Raw genomic sequence first — 21257 nt, 5'->3', positions numbered from 1 at the left:
TTTTTAATTTCTTAAAGTATCCCGTGAGTCTTAATATAACATAATGTATGCAATCTTTGATATTAAATATGCTACCTATATGAAACAAGTAATAACTATTACAAGCAATTATGGAGGTAAGAAAAAATATATCATGAGGAAATAAGGTTTCAATAAAGACCCAATTACTATAGCTATAGGGTATTACCTCCCTGAAACGTACATTTTATACATTGCTTAATTGGATGGATTGGACGTTGTTAAATTTGAATAACAGAATGATTTGAAAATGGCGGCAATTAGATCTTTTACTTTTTCTCTATTATTCGGTTTAACTCTATCGACTATTAGCGCATCCCTTTCAATGTTTAAATTTAATACCCTTTAAGGTGTACTATTTATACACAAGCACAATCCTCCTGCCTCTACACTGCTAGTAGATAAAAATTATATAGTGCTCTTTGGTACCTGGTAGTGAGTACAATAGTGACGTTGACATTGACAGGTCCACAGCGTGCGCCTGTCTAAGCTCTAACCTCGAAATTATTTTATAAACATGTCAATCACGCTGTAAATGTGATACTGATTTGTATTTGTGATTACCAAATATATAATATAAAAAATAAGTGCACACAATGGGAAAACGTAAAGGAAAGTGTGTTAAAAAGAATACGCTAACAAAACAATCTATAGAGCCAGAGAATTTAGTGAAAGCGCCGCATTCATTTGTTATACATCGTGGAAAATGTTCGAAAGATCTTATGGATTTGACGAAAGATTTCAGGAAGATAATGGAACCATTTACAGCATCACAGCTCAAAGTATGTCTTGGTTATTTCTCGAAGCTATTTTTAGGTTTCTTTATTCACGATTTTATATAAGTCTAGCTTGTCCTGTAAACATTAAACATTTTATTAATTTCTTTTTTTGTTTTGCATATGCCAGGCACAAAAACAAAATTATGTACAAGTTTAATTTGTGTAAAAAATATTACTTGCTTTATTATAACCACCAGATTATTTAGAGTCTAATCTAAACGTATAAAAGCCTGACTTAACGATTTATTCACTTACGAATTGCATTTATAAACTTTCTTTATCTTCACATTTAGATGTGGAGATAAAGAAAGTTGAACTAACACAATAAACAAATTGTGGAACTTTAATGCTTGCTAAGACCAAAAAACTATTTCAATGAAAATACCAAACCAAGCGTCTGAAAATACTTAATATCTGTTATTTACTTTCTGAGAATAGACTGTTTCTATTCTTACAGGATGAATTAGTATAACATGAATTTCAAACTTTAATTTCTAAATTCCATTTAATATTATTTTGTTAGTACTGTATAAGTCAGCATAAAGGATAATGAAATACTTTTTTATCATATTATAAGCCCTTAGAAGTGTTTTATAATATTATAAGTATATACGCACATATCTATTGTTTGCACCTTTTTGGCAAAATTGATAAATTAATGGCCTCATAAGTTTTAGTTGCCATTACTTTCATTTTATCCAATTTATTTTTCAAATCAAATCAAAATCAATTTATTCAAGTAAACATCACAATGAAGCATTTTTGAATTTTATCAATAATCTGGTCTTACACAGGTAGGTATTAAAGGGAATGAGGACTTCCATTTCATTTCATTATACATAAACAGACAAACCAAGGCAAGGATAGGCAAGACCCACCCACTTCACTTATAACAAAACATTAGGCAACCATACTTTGGAAAATGCTGGTATAGCTTAATAAATAATGAAAAAAGATATTAAATTTTTATAAACACTCTTTTCAGGAAAGGAAAAAGAACACAATAAAAGATTTCTTATCTATATCAGGATATCTACACGTGTCTCACATGATGGTGTTCACAGAGACTGAGTTGGGATCCTATATGAGATTAGCAAGGCTGCCCAGAGGACCAACTCTTACTTTCCGCATACATAATGTAAGTTTTTAATTCATAACTGGAGTATAAAATATATGTAGGACATACTTAGTTCTTCAAGAGAGTTTAAATATTTAACTTTTATTACTTGTTTCTAAGATATATTGTGTAATAATGAAGGCAAATAGAATTATTTAACATTTTATGCTGGTTTTTGTAATTAATTCTCTTTGCAGTCATTTTCAATTTGCCACTATATTTCCATGTAACAAAGCTGAAGCTTTGTTACATGTACATGAATGTAATGACCGCAATTTTAATTTTTGTATTATTTTGATAGGTTTATTAACAGAAAACTTTTATATATTAACTATGCTTATTATGATTAGTGAAGATTTATCATATAACATGTGAGCTTTTATCATATATATAATCGAGCTATCCGTAATGTAAATTTATTAAAAGCCTTTCTAGGTATATATTAAATTGAGCCTTGAGATCAGTCTTAAACAATACATTTTATTTCAGTATACTCTTTCGCGTGATGTCATATCAGCTCTCCGGAAGCAGTATGTTATATCGCGCGCATTTCAAAACGCTCCACTAATAGTACTCAACAGTTTCTCAGGAGAAGGGATGCACATGAAATTGATGGCTACAATGTTCCAGAACATGTTTCCTACGATAAATATTACAACGGTAAGGGTTCCATTTAGCTGCAATATTTGTATGATTAAAATTAGAAATATTAAACTATGTACTTATTTTGTATTTGCTTTATTAAAAATATAGTTTATATAAATATATATATAAATATAGTATAGAATTAATAAAAATAAGAAATGATTTAGTTTTGTGTTAAATAGAATAGAATGGTTAAATCATATTCAATAATTATCATCTTCAAATAAAATTTATTTTATGGATAAGGAAAAAAAACTCAGTAGCTGACTAGCTGAATCTCTATGGATTGTGATATTATAACATTATGTATGAATATGTTTTTTTTTAAGGTTAAACTTAAAAACATTAGACGCTGTGTGCTGATGAACTACAATCCATCTACTAAATTGATAGATTTTCGGCACTATGTTATCAGAGCGACGCCTGTCGGTCTTAATAAGGGTACGAAAAAGGTATGTGTTTATGCTAGACATATATTTCCATCACAAATAAATATACAACGAAAACTAGACAATAATAACCAAAGTATGCAATAATGGATCGACGTTAGACTTAATAAGAAAAAAATAAAGCACTAATTGCTTGATAAATATAGATAAAGCAAATACAGCTGGAATACAACTATATACTGGAAAACATTGTTAGTTTGCCGTAGTATAATAGGAGAAGATGCATAAAGAACCCAGACGACCTTGACGAGCTTTGAGCTCTCGCCCTCACCGGTAAACCTCCTTGCTTACCGGTGAGTGTGTCAATTAGTTAAATGTAATGATATCTTAAAGTCCAGAGAGTAAATGTAACTAGAAGAATCGACGAGAAACTCAGATTGTAAATGATTTAAAATATACATGAAACAAGGTAATTTTTTTTGCAGATGGTACAAGGCAAGATACCTAATCTCAATCGCTGTAAAGACATGTCGGAGTTTTTCGATAAGTAAGTTGTTTTTCATAATCTGAGTTAACGTTTTTTTAAATATTTATTGCAAAGGTAGCAATGTAACATAATTTGAATTCGTTTGTTTTTGAAAAAGAACATTCAATGATGGTTATTCTTATATGTAACTTTATTGGTACCCTTTCATAGACAAATTAATATTCGGAAACATTTTGTTGTATAGGGGAAAATTAATGTAACTAACATTTGTGTCATAGATTTTATATATTGCCGAATACTTTTATGATATTCTTTTTTTTTAGTAGGTATACCTTAAGTAGAACATAAGGGCCATATTGGAGTATGATTACATGTTTTATGTAAGGGTCTTTTGTCAGTTTATTTATACATGTTTTTGTTTTTAGATTCGGAGTAAAATAACTTTAAATTCCATGTTTACATATTTTTAATATCCCGTTTTTTATAATATAGAGCGGCGTTACTGTCGGAGAGCGAGTTTGAAGATGACGGCACTAACCAGGTAAGTTATTAGGGATGTGATTTTTGAAGACGTAATTATTTCATGAATTGAATCCTAAACGTAAAGCCACTTTATATTAAGAAGTGTCACACAGATGCAAATTGTGCTTAGGAAAGTAGAAGTAAATTAAAAATTTAATTTTATTACATTTCTACATGTCTGATTTTTATGGTTAATGAGATATGTAAAAAAATAACATATAATTCAATTTTCGTAATATTTTTGTAAGCCTTAGCTAAGTTTTAAAATATTGCATACCAATTTAAATATTTTTATGTCAATGTCCTACAAATAACTCCGTGACCTTTGACTCGGATCACATTGTCCGCCATATCCGCAGATATTTTTGATTTTTCCGATTCAAGCAAATTATTCAACACAAGATTATATAGATGATAAAAAATTTTTGATTGAATGCCATGTCATGTACGCCCAGGTGGAGCTCCCGCAGCGGCTGTGCGCGCGCGGGGCGGCGGCGCGCTCGCGCTCGGCGCTGCGCCTCGTGGAGCTCGGCCCGCGCATCGCGCTGCAGCTCATCAAGGTGCGCCCTGCCCGCCCTAGGCGCTCAGGCGGTCACTTCTTGATTAAAGAAGATGTTTAACGAAAATCCCTTAAGTAAACAGATGACATGGCTACGAGATGGGGTGCCCTCCATGCGGAACGAAAACGACTTCACTTTATCCATAGTGTTAAAATTGAAATGTACGCACAGCGCCAAACCGGCAGCTCCGAATATACCGAAGAAACCTGATCCCCAGTCGATCGCTATCACGCTAATAAATATTGTTCGCAGTTAAACCCTGAGTCGCTAGTCCCCACTATACAAAGACGGCTGCTATAATGTTTTAATTAAGTACAAAGTATTACATTTTAGAAGTTAAACAGGTCCTCATATATATTTCTCTAATTGATAGGTGGAAGACGGTCTAATGGACGGTGAAGTTCTATTCCACGAGCTTGTAGAGAAAACAGACGAAGAAAAAGCATTAATAAAGAAGAAGCGTGAAGAGAAAAGGTAAGGGATTATATTAATGTAATGCAAGTCCTTCGTATGTGTAGAAACAGTCATGTCAATCGATGTAAGAGTTGACAGTCTGGGTAGCACCGATTACTGTGTTTTATTTTAGTGTATGGAGTGTGAGCTAGCCAGTGTACTTAATTACAATGGCTAACTCGCTAACTCCTTGTGTCCCTTAGGACACAATATCTAGATCCCTAGGTTGTTGTCGAATTGGCGATAGTTATTTATTTCTTACGGTGCTAATGTCCACTTATGATCAGGCGGCCCATTTCCCTTATTTGTAGAAAAAGAGAAAGTTCATATATGAACCACGGACGTTAACTGATGAATCTCGTGACTCAACAAGTACGTAAGTGGACGTTGCTCCTGCGCTTGATATCTTCGGTTGTATTTCTGTCATAATATTACAGATAGAGGGGATAGCGAGTATCTGTTTGATAGTGTCGGTCAGGAGGTCTTCATATACTGTACATTATAACATTATACTTTAACTAAAAGATCTCTTATAATTTTAGACGACTTAAAGAGAAGCGCAAGTCACAACAAGCTGAGAACGTGAAACGGAAGGAGAAAGAGAAGGAAGATTTGAAGCAAAAGGCATTAGAGGGAATTAAAAAGAAGAAAGAGATGACAGAGAATCAAAGGTACTAATATAGCTACAGCTAAATTAACAGTATAACAATGTAAGAAACACTTTTATACTTTTAATTAAGCTATTTCCCAAATAACTAATTGCAAAAAATAACCAAAATACTTAAAAAAGAAGTGTATTCAATTTATCAGGTCAATAATTATTTTGTTCATTTATTCCTATCTTATTATGTCTGAACATTTGAAATATTCATTTAATGTGTATTGAATACAAATATTCGGCTCGACGTAACTTCTGAACACTTCTAGATCTATATTAATAATACCCATATTCGATCAGGCTAATGGAGCTGGCGTCCGCGGAGAGCCAGGGGGCCGCCGGCGCCGAGCCGGACGAGGACGACGACGCCGACTACTACCGGCAGGAGGTCGGCGCCGAACCCGAGCAAGGTACCCGACTTGGATTTTATATAACAGGCTTTTGAAGTTAATTAATTAAATTCTTTGGTCGCTTCGAGGTAAAATATTACCCTGAAATTGAATGCCATATAGACACTACGAAGTGACTTGCGAAATAGAACATATATTTACATTTATTATACACGTATTTTAACTCGACGAGACTTATTGTTCTCAAAATCAAGGTCGTTGGTACAACGAACTAGTATAATCTTTGACGCAGGTACTCGAACACCTTTATTTTAATTCTATCCATCTTTGTACAAGTCTGAAGTGCCACCCCTCCCACTCATCAGCTACTAAGTACAAAAAATTATGGTGGTTCCTGCATTAGTATAAAGCCGATGTGAAGGGTGAGTGAGCCAGTGTACATTTCGGCAAACGGTATTTACCAGATCTCCTTTCTGGCAATATAGTGTGAGGTGGTTATTGCAGTTCCAACTTTTAATAGGAAAGGTATTTTCTGTAAGGAAAGAAGGGGGGATGGCATATTTGCTTGTATGTCTTCAGAAAAGTAATTGAAAAAGCAAAAATTTATGGTGACTATAAGGGATGACAAAATGTTAATGACATGTGTTAACTAATTAGTGCTTTATGCTTATATATGGTAACCCAAAATGTGAACATAAGTTCTGTCAAATACATTAAATCCCTAATAATTATTTTTTTTTACAGATCTGTTCAGTCAAAATCCGTCAAGAAAACGAAAATCAGATAACAGCGAAGGTGAACCGCGAGGCTTTAAAAAGATGAGATTAGACAAGAAGTTAAAAAAGAAGTACCAAAAGAACCAAGAAACTGGACAGTATCAAGATAATAAGAATAAGAGAAGGTTCCAGAATAAAGATGGTGGAAACTCCTATAATAATAAAGACGATAATAGGAAAAAATTCAACGACAAAGATGGAAAATTTAAAAACCAAAGAAGGAACAATCAGGGCGGTAACCCCAAGAAAGTCTTTGGCGGCAAATTTAATAAAAATAACAGAACAGGTGGTAAAAGCAGGCCAAACAAAGGGCATGCAGGAAAAGGCAAAGGAAAATCTAGAAAATAGTATTTATACTAAACATTGTTATTGTAAGCTGTGTAATATACTTTTTAAAATTATATGACAATCTTCTTTTTTTAAATATTTTTATTACCTGTGGATTTTTTTTCTAAAGAACATATTTAAAATCACAATCTGCGTTCAGATATATAAGAAAGGTTATTGAAGAACTTATGGTAGTTTTATATTTCTATTAACGGACGGAATTGGTGGTGTTGGAGTTTATGTTGTATTTATAATTCGGCCATACACGATAAAAAAATTTCGTATGTTTTTAATAAAATTATATTATATCAAAATCGTTGTAACGTGCTTTAGCAAGTTAGAAATCAAAATTATAAATATGTTTTGAATGGGTTCACAATTGAAAAACAAAATCTATTTAATCATAGTTTTATTTAAGATTATCTTATAATGTAACTGTAAAAAATGAACGCGATTCATATTGATTAACAATTAATAATGGAAAAATCTTAATACCTATAATAAATCGACATAAATCAGATCACATTAAGACATCATGTGAACAAATCATCTGCATCGCGCATCTGCTCAATGGTAATTTCACCCCTAATGCATATGGTATCAATTTTCCCTGGTCAGTATACCAATTTTCTTATTAATTCTTATCAGTATTCACTTCTCTGTTCTATGTTACTTATAATCTACTGGTGGGGTTTTAATAAGTTTATCATTTCAATATGAAAATTTACGTATTAGATATATATTCTTAATGATTTACTTTTGTTACGTAGGCGGTTAGGTGGTGATGGTCAATGTTAAATATACAGAAGCTAAATATTCCTTAAGTTAAAATCAAAGATCAGTGGCATGATTTGCATATAAAAGTGAGTCTTAAATAAGGAAAACGATATCGTCCGCCATCATGACGTGGTTGTCCTGCGTCATGCGGTCCAGCGCCGCTTGGATCTCTCCCGAGTCGAAGGTCTCGTGCGAGTACTTCTCGTTGACGTAGGACGTGATGCGGTCGAGGGGGAGCGAGTTGGCGCGCTCCTCGCGGAATACTTGCTGGAGCGCTGATTTGAATTGCGTTAATCTGAAAACGAAATTACTCAAATTCAATATTAGAATGTACATTAGTCTCGAAAACTGTACAATGCTTTACTGTCATCCTACATTTAAAGCTGATGTAAATAAATTGCATTAAACTTATAAATGGTGCAGATGTACCAAAAATAAAATAAGATTTTTAAGTACAAAATAAACAAATACAAATTATTTGTATAGTATAATGTCACTTACCTAGTAGTGTCAATGGTCTTCTTGGCGGAGCTGGCGGGCGTCTGCGCGGGCTCGGGCTGCGCAGAGTGCGCGGCGCGCAACACGGGCTCCGCCTCCTCGTCCGACGAGAACTCGTAGGGGTCCTGACTTTGTGAACCCGGCTGAAAAACAAATATTTATTTTGCTTATTTAATTTCCACCTCTGCTATTATGTAGGATAACATTTTACAAAGTATATAATATAGAATCAAAAGAATACTGTTTGTATTCTCAATTACTACTTTTGTGTTTTTTGCTTTTTAAAGTAATAGAATAGAAGATAATGTTGAATATGTAATTACCGTTTTCCTCGACTTCTTAGCACGCGGCTGCGAAGGCAGCTCGGTGTCCGACGCGTTCTCCTCGTCTCCCGACGACGCTCTACGTTTACGACGCTTTTCTTTTGTTAGCACCTGAATAAATAAGGTTTTATTAGTTCAATATTTTAAATAAATAATCATATTTATGCATTTGTTTTATATAATGTATATATTAAAATCTTATTTAATTCGATAAAAATATGTTATATTAGTAACATAATATCTTACTTCTGAATTGACATATATCCTGCAATCGCATTTTCTTTTGTGATCCGTAGTCCCATTGTAAGCGTTCGAGTTAAATTTGATTATATAAATTAATTATCCACGATACTTGTATATCACTAAACTTTGCAAACGAAAAGAAAGCTTTTAATATATTATAATCGCTACATTGAACAGATTCAATAAGCACCAGACTGCTTGTCATTAACACCTTAATAAATAGTATTCAATAAGGAGGCCAATAAATACCTAGGCTTTAAACACACGTAGGAGCAATTACGTGGCCAGTGGGGTTACCTTTTTGAAATAGGCGTAGTGCACGAGCTCGATGGCGGCCTGCGCGTCGCGCCGCGTGACCTGGAAGCTGAGGCGGCTCTTGGCGTGCGCCGTGGACAGGCGGATCAGCGTCTCCAGTGTGCGGGCCGTCACCGGCTGCGTCTGAGGAATTATTATTTCAAATTAATATGGGTCTATGATAAACTCAAACTTGATTATTTTATTTCAATATAGAAGCATTCTCTTCACTTATTGATTGTCAAGTTAAAAACTACCACATAGATTTTCCTAATTGAGTGGCGAAGGATGGTCGCAGTGAGCGAAGAAGGTCAGGACGACATCATCATAAAATTCCAAACTAATATATTACATCTTTCTTGCATGAGTACAACTTTTTTTTTTTATAAATATACAATTTGAGCGCAAGTAATTTACGAGTTAAATAAAAAAATATCTTACTCTTGCTACATCACTGTCCATCATATCTTGGTTTCGTAGTCGAGCGTATTCATCAGCGATAGAATCTGAAGCTTCTTGAGTCAGTTTAGGTTTCATTAGTCGGGCAATGTGAATGAACTTCCTCATGAATTTTGTGCTCAGAATCTGATCTTTCTTATTACGGGTGTTCCCGTGGAGGAGTGGATCATACTTCTCATATATGGACTCATTGGAATCCTAGTATAACAAAAAAATTTAATTAGTATATTTAAGACTTTTTAAAAATATGTATGTATCAATTAAAAATAAGAATATGAACCTCTGCATCTTCATTGTCAGGATTTTCTGTAGAGAGCATTTCCACCAAGGAGCCCATGGGTAGAACTTCACCATCTTGTTCTTTGGGATTTCTTAAAAAAAAATATTTATATAGAGATTTAATAACAATAATATTCTTGATTGATAAATTTACACTCCTGCACCAAGACATAAAAATATTATTTGTAGTTATAGAATATAATTACCTGTTCCACAACAATTGGAGCATTGTCATTATTGGAAGTTGTCCAGTAACAGTCAAAGCACACAACTAAGTTAATAACATTGTTAATTATAGTATTCTATTACTATAGTAACGACCTAAGAAAGTCCCAGTTCCCAATTGAGATTGTAGCTTTTGGTAATTGTTATTTTATAAATATAAGTAATATATAAGTTAATTTACTTTGTATAAAGTTATTTTATAATAATAATATTTGTACCATACCTGTATCGGTGCATCCTCAACACGTGTTCGGAGATCATATTGTCGTGGTCCGCGTCCGCGATGTCCAGCATCACGAACAGCAAGTCAAAACGCGACAGCAGCGAGTCTTGCAGCCCGATGTTCTCCATCGGCGTCTTGTATTGATCGTACTATCAGAAGAATAACATAGTAATTACTTAGTTTACATTTGGTATGTTACTCTGCGTAATCGGTTTCTATTCAATTTGAAATATTTGTAAATATTGCTGTCCTTCAAGACGTATAAATACGTTATTTGCTTTTTGATGAGTTGCATGCGCATGATTTTTTGAACATTAAGAAAATATATTTATATATACTTTTCTTTGGTATTTTTGGGTATTAGAGAAACCATTTATAAATGTGGCATTTAACGAAAGTTCAGCTATACAAACACTCATATGATAATCTGATTCTGTTAAGACTCAGTTAAGTTAAGTCTATCGGTTATTCCTACTATGTTTAAGAAATACAGCATGCCTATATTTTATTAAGCAAGACAGGGTGCTGTAACTATGACGTTGAAGGCCACAGAGCTTCTAATGATAAACAAACACATTTTAAAGTATAAATTATTATGTTTTTTTTACAAAAAATGACATTCGACGCGCAATTATAACAGAGTAGTAAAATAATAAAGAACCAATAGAAAAGGAAAACAGGCTCAATATAAGCGTCGGGGCGGTAGTAAGAGGCCGCAGTGCTCACCCGGCCGTACACGGGGTTGGCGGCGGCCAGCACGGCGCAGCGCGCGTTGAGCGACGCGTGCACGCCCGCCTTGGCGATGGTGACGCGGCCCTGCTCCATCACCTCGTGGATGGCCGTGCGGTCGATGTCCGACATCTTGTCGAACTCGTCGATGCACACCACGCCGCGGTCTGCCAGCACCATGGCGCCCGCCTCCAGTCTGGTGGAGTTGGATTATTGTACACACTTGGCGCAGGAGACTGGACAGAGATGACTACTCATGGTCAATATGTGACATCTGACTCCATATTTTTTTTGTATTTTTATACAACGTGTATAGCAATAAAATGATAATTGATGTATCTCAATCTCTTTATATTATGTTAAAATTAGCTCGACTCGCCTCCGGTCTCCGGTCTCTGGGTCTGTAGTGACGGCGGCGGTCAACCCGACGCCCGAGGAACCTCGTCCTGTGGTCGTGATCGCTCGCGGCGCTGTCATTAGGACGTAGCGTAACAATTGGGACTTTGCCACGGATGGATCACCAATGAGAAGTATATTAATGTCACTGAAAATAGAAGAAAACCACTTTAGACTCCTTTTACTAAGCACCTAAAATAAGACATACATTTTCTTGACTTCGTTTTAGTAAGGCCATTTAAAGTAAAACTTTTTGTTTACTTAGCATTGGTTATAAATACAATGTCCATAAATCTGGTTTTGAAAGGACAGTTTAACTTTCAAGGATTGATTGTTCTCCAAAACACTATAAAATGTGATCCAATCAAAATAAAAATAATACCTCTCATACCCAATATTGCAGCAAAATTGCTTCCAAAAAATATACTTTCACTTATCTATTTACTAGTTCATATTGGAATAATGTAGTAAATTATGTATAGTAAATACATCTTTACCCATAAATACTGGCACTATAATTAAAATAGTCTCTTGTGTTTGTAATTGTTAATGTAAAATTACACACACTTTCATACTGTTGGTACATCATGCTATTTAAATCTATAATAACTGATATATTGTCGTTGTGCCTGCAAAAGTCGCTTTGTGTTTTTTTCTTCATTTTAGAGTGGTATGCTGTTTTAATTATTATTTCAATTTATATAGCTTTCGATGTATGAATGTTACATAGCTACATTTTAAAACTTTCAAATTATTGAAGCTATCACAAAACTTTATTTTACAGTATGTGCATAATGAAATAACAATTAAAACGGCTTAACAATCTAAAAATAAGAAAAAAACACATAATGATGTTTGCAGGCACAACAACGATATAATAAATTAAACCTACCCTCTAAGTCTCGTGCCATTAGGCAGAATCTTCTCCATGCCACCCAGCAATAGACAAAGTATAGCCTTTTTTATATAATCATGACCATGGATAGATGGTGCTAGAGACTTGCTCAGCAGTTCAAACATGTTGCTCGTGGATTTCTTGGCCAATCGCTTGCACAGCTTAATGTCCTCAATTGTGATGGTGAGGTTCATGTCTTTGTTTATTTGAGTTACATTGTTTGCTATGAGGATAGTTCTGGAAAATAATATGAATAACTTCAGTACAAGTTTTATGATAGTAATGGCTTTAGATAATCCAGTTGAAAGCCCAATCAAATATCATTGAGGTTTTATTTAAATTACAAACTCACTGTAAGGAAATCTAAATATGTTGATAGTTCTGTCATGTAAAAATTGGAAAATTTTTTGTCTTTTTGAAATTTTGAAAAAAAAAAATGTTTTCTCCTAATAGTTGAATATAAGGGGTCTGTTTCTTTTACATAAATTAATCAGTATCAAATTTAAAATATGAAACAGTCAGATACTCTATACAAAAAATTAAACTAGCTAACTAGCTAATATAATACATACTAAATAAAAGAATTAATTTTTAATAAGTATTTTTTTTATCGTTTACTGCATACCTAAAAGTACCAGCCGTGAAGCTTCCCTGTTTTGATGGAAGACATCTGTAATTACCGACAACCTGTACTCTGTCCCCTGGCTTACACTTATCAACGAGATCATCATCACAAATCACATCAACACTCCTTGGCAATTGTCCAGCTGGAGCTCTCTCAGGCATTTCTTGTACTGTTAATGTTTGATGGTCTTTGTATCGGGATAAACCATATTCAGTTTCTAATGGATTGCCTTCATCATCCTAAAAAAAGTTAAATAAAAATAAATAATCAATCATTGAAATAATATAAGTACTACTAAGTAATTTAACAACTGACAAATAATGTTTACAGGCACAATATAAGCTATAGATTTAAAAAAAAACTTCATTAACAATATTAATATACTTCAACGAAACAAAAGAACTGTTCTTTGAACACAAATATTTAATATTAGTATTTAGTTATATTGATAATAATCTATTGCTGAATTCATAGTAATGTTAGTAAGATAAAATTTTACCTTAGTAGGATAAACAGCTGAAGTAGGGAATGCCTCAAATGAGGTTAAATCAGTGTACTTGCGTTCCATTACTTTTTTAGTGGCCGGGCAGTAATGTACACTCCGCACAACTTTGGGTCGCACTAGTGACACTCTTGTGACTATACCTTCCACGCATATTAGGTTTCCTAAATACCTGCATCATGATTTTTTTCCATTTAATTAAATATCACATTTATTAACAAAATCTTTTAAATTAAACATACCTTGATGTTAAACTTCGCGGAGTAACGTGTTTTGTCCCAAAACTACCGGAAAATGCTACAAAAAATTCTTCCTGTTCTTTAGCATATGTAGGATCTATAGAGGAGACGTATTCTTTTAAGGCTCTTTGAAAAGCTATCTGCTCCTCAAAGGCATTATCTAGCAAATTCTTAGCTCTGTCAGGGCTTTTCCTTCTAAGGTCATTTATATTTACAATCAATCGTTTGCTCTTTTCACCTATCATTTGTTTTACTCTTTCCATATAAACGCTTTGGTCTTCCTAAAAAGTTTCAGTCACAATTAAAGTAATATATTTAAGTTACCCAAACGTACATACTAGGTTACAAGAAAAAGTAATTACTTCATCGTCTAAAAACTCAAGGTACTCCCTCTGTAGATCTCTTAAACGTTGATCAAAATCACCGTCTTCCATATTTTTATTTATTTAAACTTATAACAACTAGAAATATTTAACAAAAATCTGTATAAGAATTGAGTACTTGTTTGACAACAGCTTCCTTTACAAAATTATTTTGGCGCGAGATTCATTCGCAAAGACAGTACTGACAACTGACAGTTTTCATTTATAACAAACCGAAAGTTATTTATCTGTTTTATTATAACGGTATAAAATATTATACCTGAAACAAAAAATATGCAGTATTTTAAATTCCACAAACTCAGTTACTAACAAAACATTTCCATCATTTTATGGTAAAATTATAAGCGAAGTGACCTAATATTTAATTTTGAATATACTAAATAATGATAATATGTAATAATAATATCATATAAGTATCTTAAAAGTTAAAACAAACATTTTATCTTACCTTACTTACTTATTATAAAAATACTTTGATAATTATTGCTTGTAACATGGTTAGATTTGTCAATGTTAATTGTCAACAATCAACACCAACACAATGTCAAGGGCCAACTGTCATTGTAGTATTATCAACAACGCGGCGACCGTTGCTCATATATAATTAAATTAACTTTTATTAAATTATATGCAGAATTGAGGGTTTAATTAATATCCACAATTCTAAGAGTTAGGTTTTCTTGTTTTAGAAATATTCAATGGATAAATTTTAACTTTACCATTCAACGTTTTTCTATAATGTCCGAACACAACTCGAACTCTAACCAATCATCGGTCACTAATAATAAAGAAGATAGACCCAAATTAAAAATTTTAGCCTTTCATGGATATCGACAAAATGGCACAGTGTTCAGAGCTAAAATAGGATCCTTTAGAAAAGCGGTTTCAAAGTATGCTCAGTTATTTTTTATATCTGCTCCTCATAAAGTTTTCTGCGAAGAAGGTGGAGGCGATGAAGGTATCATATTTTAATCTTTTGTGTGTCATATATGGATAATTAATTTATTATAATTAATTATACCAGACACTGACTGGTAATGATGAATAGGTACATGGTATTTATACATTATCTGATTTTACAAATACAAAGAATAACTAGACATTTAGATTATCAAATAGAAGCTGTACCAAAACTACTACTAACTACTAATAATAATAACTAACATATTAATTCACATTATTCAAGTAAATTCTTACTTGCATTTTCAAAGACACCACTGTTATGAAATGTTTATTTTATCAAAAATTTTAGTTAAGACACTCAGTAACTACTGTTATCCTTTCTTATTTAGATTCGCGTTCATGGTGGTTCAACGCAGAAGATAACACATTCAGTGGTAAATGTTTAGGCGGACCAGCTATTGGCTTTGAGGATACCTTGAACCTGATAGAGGAAGTTGTTAAAGAGCATGGCCCGTTTGATGGGTTCATGGGTTTTTCACAGGGTGCCTGTCTTGTTGGTCTTCTAGCTGCTATGCAACAAAAAGGATGTTAGTAATCTTGAAAAATCTTCCCAATTCAAATATATTCAAAATGAACACTCATATATTATTATTTAAGTGTCATATATAGTTAGATACACTCATAGTTCTAAAATTTTTCGAGTTTGGCCATACCCTAAATTAATTCTTTTGAAAATGGTAAAATTATTAAATATCTACTGAATGTAACCTTGTCAATATTTATTTCAGATCTGCCATATACATTTAAATTTGCAATTTTTGCATCTGGATTTCGATCAGGAAGCTTAGTTCATAAGGGATTTTATGATGAAGATATCAATCTACACTCTCTGCATGTTTATGGAGAAAGTGACTCCATTATACCAAAAGGTTAGGTTAGATATAAAACCAGTGTATAAGTGAATTTTAATAATGGGTAAACACATTTAATAATCATATTTAATTACCCACCCAAACATTTTTGAATACCCACTCTGTAACAAACATACTTTATAAACTGCTTTGACAATATTGGAGAGACTTGAAAACTATTGAAGTTCAAAACTCTTGCTTGTCAATTAAAGTTAAACATATTTTTTACAGTTATGCACATAATCTTGATGAGTTTATATAATCTTATAGAATACCATACTAAAATTAATGTTTCTGTTTCCAGAAATGAGTGAATCACTCATTAATCTATTTGTAAAATCAGTTGTGATTGAACATGCTGGAGGTCATTATGTAGCTTGCTCTGGATCTATCAAAGATGCCTACCTGGACTTCTTGCATGATAGGTATCAAGATATATTCGAAAATCCCGAGAAAAATAATAGAAGAAATTCATAGAGATTTGTTTATGAAAATATGTAAATATATATTAATTAAAGATTTGAATGTAATATAAATTGTGTTTTTAATATTATAGACTATTAAAAACCATATACTACTAACTATTTAGCCTATTTAGGTAAAATTCTCTCGGGGTTAACGCCATAATTATGCCTCCCTATATATAGAGAATAAACTCTATTATCTATAAAGATGAACTATCAAATTTCATTTCGTTTTGTTGTGATTCAAAATGAAAAGTATAGTAGTAATATAGTCAATACTTCGATTTTTTTCTCGTTTCTAATATTTGGAAAGAAATATTTCTACTACATTTTTTATTTATTTATTTTAATAAGAAGGCTGAATGCATCGTGTTTTGTACAAACATGCTGTAAATTTTTTGACATGACACTTCACATGTAAACAAATAAGTGAGGTTAGTTTAATATAACTTAACATAAATTTGAAATTTTTACCAAAAAATTTAACACAAACTATATAAGGAATGATTGTCAACAATTTTTTATGAGTGAATACAGATTTTTCAAAATGTGGCGTCGATATTTGATGTGGTTCGCACATGAACACGTAGACTTTCGTTATGCTGTAAGGATCGTTTAATAGTATATTATTTAAACAATGAAATATGGAATCTAATTAATTTTTAATTTTAGGAAATGCAAAGCATACTTTCCATGTTGAATATACCGATAAAATTTGTTGAGAAACCATGCGTAAATAAGCCTTATTGGATAGTCGAGTTTCCTACAGAAGATTGTATCAAAAAAGTCGCTTCCCGTTCAGTTTTACTCAAAAACTGTATAGAACTATGGTCCAGAGCTACAACAGCTGAACGTTTACATAGTAACTTGAAAAATGCACTTAAAAACTCAAGTGGAAAGTGGATAATACCTGAAAATTCCAAAGAGAATATAAGTGATACACATATTTGCCCGAGGGAGCTCTTACATGCATGTAGTGATGATCGGAAGTCTTTCAAAGTTGAAGTAGAAACATTTTGTAAACATTTTACCATGAAAGAAAAGGTTGACAAAATTGAGGTAAAACAAAAACATTTCCACATATCCTTTTTTTAAATACACCATTTACTTTGAAATGACTTCTTAAAAATGTCTTAACAAGTTTATTTATTTACTTTTAGAATTTTAGCTATTTGCCTTTACATGGTCCGGTAAAATTAAAGAATCCTGATATAACATTAGCCTACCTTGAATTCTACGGTGTTGATCCGAACAATGTTCCTGATCAGCCACATGATCTATTTTTCGGTAAATGGGTATGTCTTAAGCATTAATAACACACTATTCCACTTTTTTCGTATTTACAATATAAACAATAATGCAGATTCATATGCCACTTAACATAAGCTGTTTTTCAAATTCAAATGGAATGATTAGTATAGAAATAATCTGTGATTAATTACTCAATATTTTATTTGCATTTAATTACAAATTATAGGTGGCTGATGGTCAACGAGAGCTCATTCAAACTCATTCATTAAAGAAACGACAGTTCATCGGCAATACAAGTATGGATGCTCAATTGTCACTAATAATGGCAAATCAAGCTCAAGTAAATACTGGACTAATTATATTAGACCCATTTGTAGGATCTGGTTCCCTGTTTATAGCTGCTGCACATTTTGGAGGTAGTATTTGATCCATCAATTCTAAATACTTATTTTATTATTAAATCAAAATCAAAATATTCTTTATTGAAGTAGGCTTATGAGCCTTTATATTGACTTATTTATTGTTTGTAGCATATGTTTGGGGGTCTGACATTGACTTTATGATGCTGCATGCACGATCCAGGCCTACACGAGTCGGACAAAAGGTAACAATGTATGTATTTATTGGTCTAAGGTTTTATATCAATGAATACTTTAATGCTAAAATGATTTAGTTATAAGCTTTAAATTAACTACAAGATGATTTGAGTTCATAATTTTGTTTCTTAGATTTTTTTTGTGCATTGTTCTTCAATGTCCAGGGCACAACAACAAAAGGACTAGCACTTCCTCTATTTAAAATGTTAGAAAGTAGAGATTACAATCATAAAAAAATGTTTATTTAGAGTTTTAAATTATTTTAATCTGTTAAAAAATATCATGTAAACAAAAATAAAGTAATAATTTGTGAGGTTTCATAATGATATAAATAATAGGTCACATGGTGTTTTGAAGTGATAACTTCTTATGGGAGGGTAAACCTCTTCGTTACGTAACGCGTTATGTTTCTCTTACGCATGTTCAACTTAGATTAGTTTAAGTTATCACTTTTGTCAGGCATCCCAAGACGTATATACACGTGTTTTTATTAATTAAGTATTTAGGGAGTCGTGAAATTAAAATGTTTGACAAACGATATTATAAAGAATATCTTTTTATTCTAGGTTCGAACAGAAGAAGAAAGTATTAAGAGTAACATGAAGCACTATGGTACCGAATCGAGGTATTTAGACGTCGTTGTAAGTGACTTCTCATTGACTAATTGGAGGGGAGACTTGAAGTTTGATGCTATTATAACTGATCGTGAGTCTATATTTATCATCTTTAAGCTTAATATTTTAATAATACGGTGTCTTTTTTTTTTTTAAAGAAATATCAAATGTTTGAACCAATTTGCGACCTATGAATTGTGCTTATGTATAATCAATATTTTAAATACGAAAGTATCTGTATGTTACGGATTCACCGGCAAACGAATTTGATGAAATACGATGTGAAACAAGCCATAGGCTTACTTTATATACCTAACAACTGACAAACAAACACTAAATTGAGCAAAATTACATAAATTTACATATCATAAATGCAGATGTGACTTTGTTTGACTCAACAAATCATCATGATATATCACACACGTTGTGAGAAGTAATGAAAGGACATACCTACGCGACGACTTGTAACATACACTGATATGTATCTACAACAGTATTCAGCGGATAGAGTTTCAGGCGATACGAGAACCAACGCTTCTTTCTCCTTCCAGTAGTAAAAAAGAGATGCAATTATTTTTTTACTTCGGATTTATCAACTTGAAATATTGAATTCATCGCCATCCATCCATCTACTAATAAGAAAACACTTACAATAATAATCTTTAGTTCATGTTAATTCAAATATTTCCAGCTCCTTACGGCGTTCGAGAGCCAACAGAGAGAATTGGTATAGACAGGGAAAACTATGAACTTTCCGATGAACACCTTGTTAACCACGTACCGTCTAAGGTGGATTACGGTCTGCCACACTTGTACAGCGACTTGTTGAACTTTGCCGCGAAGCATCTCGAGATCGGGAGACGATTGGTGTGCTGGTATCCTTTAGTAAGGTGAGATTATTTATATTCTACTTAAATCAAAATAAACTTTATTAAAGTAGGCTTTACCAAGCTGTCACCGTAGATTTTATCGAAATGAACTGTCAGGAAAATTAGTAGTACTCTTTCCCACAAAAAATTTTACTACTAAATTTCCGATAGCAACTTCGCCGATATCTTGAAAAATAATATCGCGTCAATTAAAAAATCTTTATTTACCTTCACTTCTCTTGTGGTTGAACTATATGTATATAGAAATGTGAATAGTTTTATTGAAACAGAAGTTTCTTCGCTGCATGACAGTCGCTTGTTGATGGTATTTACTATTAAAGTCCGTCCGTCCGTAAGTGGTTAGTATAAAATTAGGAGTGTGGCTTAACGCTCAGTCACACTTAGGGATGCAAAATTACGTAATTATTCAACATCGTTTTTTATCGTTGTACATGTGACTGTAACTTCAGACCGGCCAACTAAGATTGCTATCATAATAAACGAAAGTATGTAGTATAACCAATATTGAACCATCAGAACATTAAATACAATACTTGACTTGCACATTTCCAGAGAAGAATACAAAGAAGAACAATTACCATCGCACCCATGTCTGAAGTTAATCGCTAACTCCGAGCAGGTTCTGTCAAAACTAACCGCTCGCAGATTGCTTACGTATGAGAAAGTTAGCGACGAAGTTCCCAATATGCCCGTAGATCCTAATGCTGGAACGCATAGTTTCAGGTAAGTTTAGTAAAATGTCTAGTTCATTTTATTATGGTTATCAAAATTCATATACATATCCTCTCAGGTTATAAAATTGTGTTCGTATCACTACTACTGATCAAAGACAATGAGATTTAGTCATAGACAATTTTACTACTTTTTACTAATAGTCATCTTTCTAACAATAACAAAAGGCAGATGGAGCACGCGGAGCATTATCGTGAAGCAACTGAAGGGATTTTATTAATATTTTAGAACTTAAATTAAATTAGCTTTGTTGAATTTATATTACTTGGTGCTAGGGCATTGTGCAAGCCCGTCTGGATACGTACCACCCACTCACTCTAACGCTTAACAGCAGTACTCAGTGTTGTTGTATTGCGGTGTGAAGCGTGAGCAAGACCGTGTAATTACAGGCACAAGGAAAATGTTAGGAATTACTAAGATTTCTTGCAGCGCCAATGTCTATGGATGGTGGTGACCACTTACCATCAGGTGGCTCATTAATCCGTCCGTTTACCCATATCATAAAAATAAATGAAATGACAATTATATATTATAATTATGGTCATAGAATCTTTTATGTAAACTTAATAAATTATATAATAATTTGTTTCAGGGAAAAATACTTCTCAATGGGGGAAACAACGAGGAGAGAGAGAAAAGAAAAAAAAGCTGAAGATATGGCGGCGTACGGGCTGAGGCAATTTCAAAATATTATCAATGATGTATCATAAATGTTATCAATTAAA

The 21257-nt window shown here is 32.9% G+C and overlaps 4 protein-coding genes across 4 annotated transcripts; 3 read left to right on the top strand and 1 right to left on the bottom strand.

Moving 5' to 3' along the window:
• Positions 1–482: 482 nt before the first annotated feature.
• Positions 483–7163, top strand: LOC125067228 (protein Peter pan). The gene is made up of 11 exons (XM_047675697.1): positions 483–800; positions 1783–1935; positions 2404–2574; positions 2889–3011; positions 3434–3495; positions 3928–3976; positions 4413–4517; positions 4891–4991; positions 5513–5641; positions 5929–6038; positions 6723–7163. The coding sequence occupies exons 1-11, from the start codon at positions 615–617 to the stop codon at positions 7100–7102; spliced, it is 1569 nt and encodes a 522-aa protein (XP_047531653.1). The 5' UTR covers positions 483–614; the 3' UTR covers positions 7103–7163.
• Positions 7164–7473: 310 nt separating this feature from the next.
• LOC125067475 (DNA replication licensing factor Mcm3) lies at positions 7474–14326 on the bottom strand. Its single transcript, XM_047676124.1, has 14 exons — positions 14151–14326; positions 13792–14069; positions 13547–13721; positions 13048–13286; positions 12420–12659; positions 11511–11675; positions 11129–11327; positions 10403–10551; positions 9956–10046; positions 9658–9873; positions 9220–9360; positions 8680–8790; positions 8360–8499; positions 7474–8153 (listed from the first exon to the last, which is right to left on the bottom strand). The coding sequence occupies exons 1-14, from the start codon at positions 14220–14222 to the stop codon at positions 7952–7954; spliced, it is 2418 nt and encodes an 805-aa protein (XP_047532080.1). The 5' UTR covers positions 14223–14326; the 3' UTR covers positions 7474–7951.
• Positions 14327–14733: 407 nt separating this feature from the next.
• LOC125067479 (esterase CG5412) lies at positions 14734–16508 on the top strand. The gene is made up of 4 exons (XM_047676127.1): positions 14734–15129; positions 15464–15661; positions 15863–16003; positions 16290–16508. Exons 1-4 carry the CDS (start codon positions 14910–14912, stop codon positions 16460–16462), a joined length of 732 nt encoding a protein of 243 aa, XP_047532083.1. The 5' UTR covers positions 14734–14909; the 3' UTR covers positions 16463–16508.
• Positions 16509–16825: 317 nt separating this feature from the next.
• On the top strand, positions 16826–21257 carry LOC125067476 (tRNA (guanine(10)-N2)-methyltransferase homolog). Its single transcript, XM_047676125.1, has 9 exons — positions 16826–17053; positions 17122–17508; positions 17610–17744; positions 17927–18116; positions 18231–18304; positions 18863–19001; positions 19602–19800; positions 20353–20523; positions 21125–21257. The coding sequence occupies exons 1-9, from the start codon at positions 16973–16975 to the stop codon at positions 21240–21242; spliced, it is 1494 nt and encodes a 497-aa protein (XP_047532081.1). The 5' UTR covers positions 16826–16972; the 3' UTR covers positions 21243–21257.

This window comes from Vanessa atalanta, chromosome 11, assembly GCF_905147765.1.
Source record: "Vanessa atalanta chromosome 11, ilVanAtal1.2, whole genome shotgun sequence".
Classification (NCBI taxonomy): Eukaryota; Metazoa; Arthropoda; class Insecta; order Lepidoptera; family Nymphalidae; genus Vanessa; species Vanessa atalanta.
The sequence above is the reverse complement of the archived record's forward strand: the minus strand, read 5'-3'. Positions and strand labels throughout refer to the sequence as shown.

Excerpts from the sequence above, each read along its gene's own strand:
- LOC125067479 (XM_047676127.1), top strand. The coding sequence starts at position 14,910 with ATGTCCGAACACAACTCGAACTCTAACCAATCATCGGTCACTAATAAT. Across the intron at positions 15,662-15,862 it reads TGCTATGCAACAAAAAGGAT|ATCTGCCATATACATTTAAA; the intron begins GTTAGTAATCTT and ends TATTTATTTCAG. Across the intron at positions 16,004-16,289 it reads TGACTCCATTATACCAAAAG|AAATGAGTGAATCACTCATT; the intron begins GTTAGGTTAGAT and ends TTCTGTTTCCAG.
- LOC125067475 (XM_047676124.1), bottom strand. The coding sequence starts at position 14,222 with ATGGAAGACGGTGATTTTGATCAACGTTTAAGAGATCTACAGAGGGAG. Across the intron at positions 13,287-13,546 it reads CAGCTGTTTATCCTACTAAG|GATGATGAAGGCAATCCATT; the intron begins GTAAAATTTTAT and ends AACTTTTTTTAG. Across the intron at positions 11,676-12,419 it reads AATGGCACGAGACTTAGAGG|TGACATTAATATACTTCTCA; the intron begins GTAGGTTTAATT and ends TTCTATTTTCAG.
- LOC125067476 (XM_047676125.1), top strand. The coding sequence starts at position 16,973 with ATGAGTGAATACAGATTTTTCAAAATGTGGCGTCGATATTTGATGTGG. Across the intron at positions 17,745-17,926 it reads ATCTATTTTTCGGTAAATGG|GTGGCTGATGGTCAACGAGA; the intron begins GTATGTCTTAAG and ends TACAAATTATAG. Across the intron at positions 19,801-20,352 it reads TGCTGGTATCCTTTAGTAAG|AGAAGAATACAAAGAAGAAC; the intron begins GTGAGATTATTT and ends GCACATTTCCAG.
- LOC125067228 (XM_047675697.1), top strand. The coding sequence starts at position 615 with ATGGGAAAACGTAAAGGAAAGTGTGTTAAAAAGAATACGCTAACAAAA. Across the intron at positions 4,518-4,890 it reads TCGCGCTGCAGCTCATCAAG|GTGGAAGACGGTCTAATGGA; the intron begins GTGCGCCCTGCC and ends TCTAATTGATAG. Across the intron at positions 4,992-5,512 it reads AAGAAGCGTGAAGAGAAAAG|ACGACTTAAAGAGAAGCGCA; the intron begins GTAAGGGATTAT and ends TTATAATTTTAG.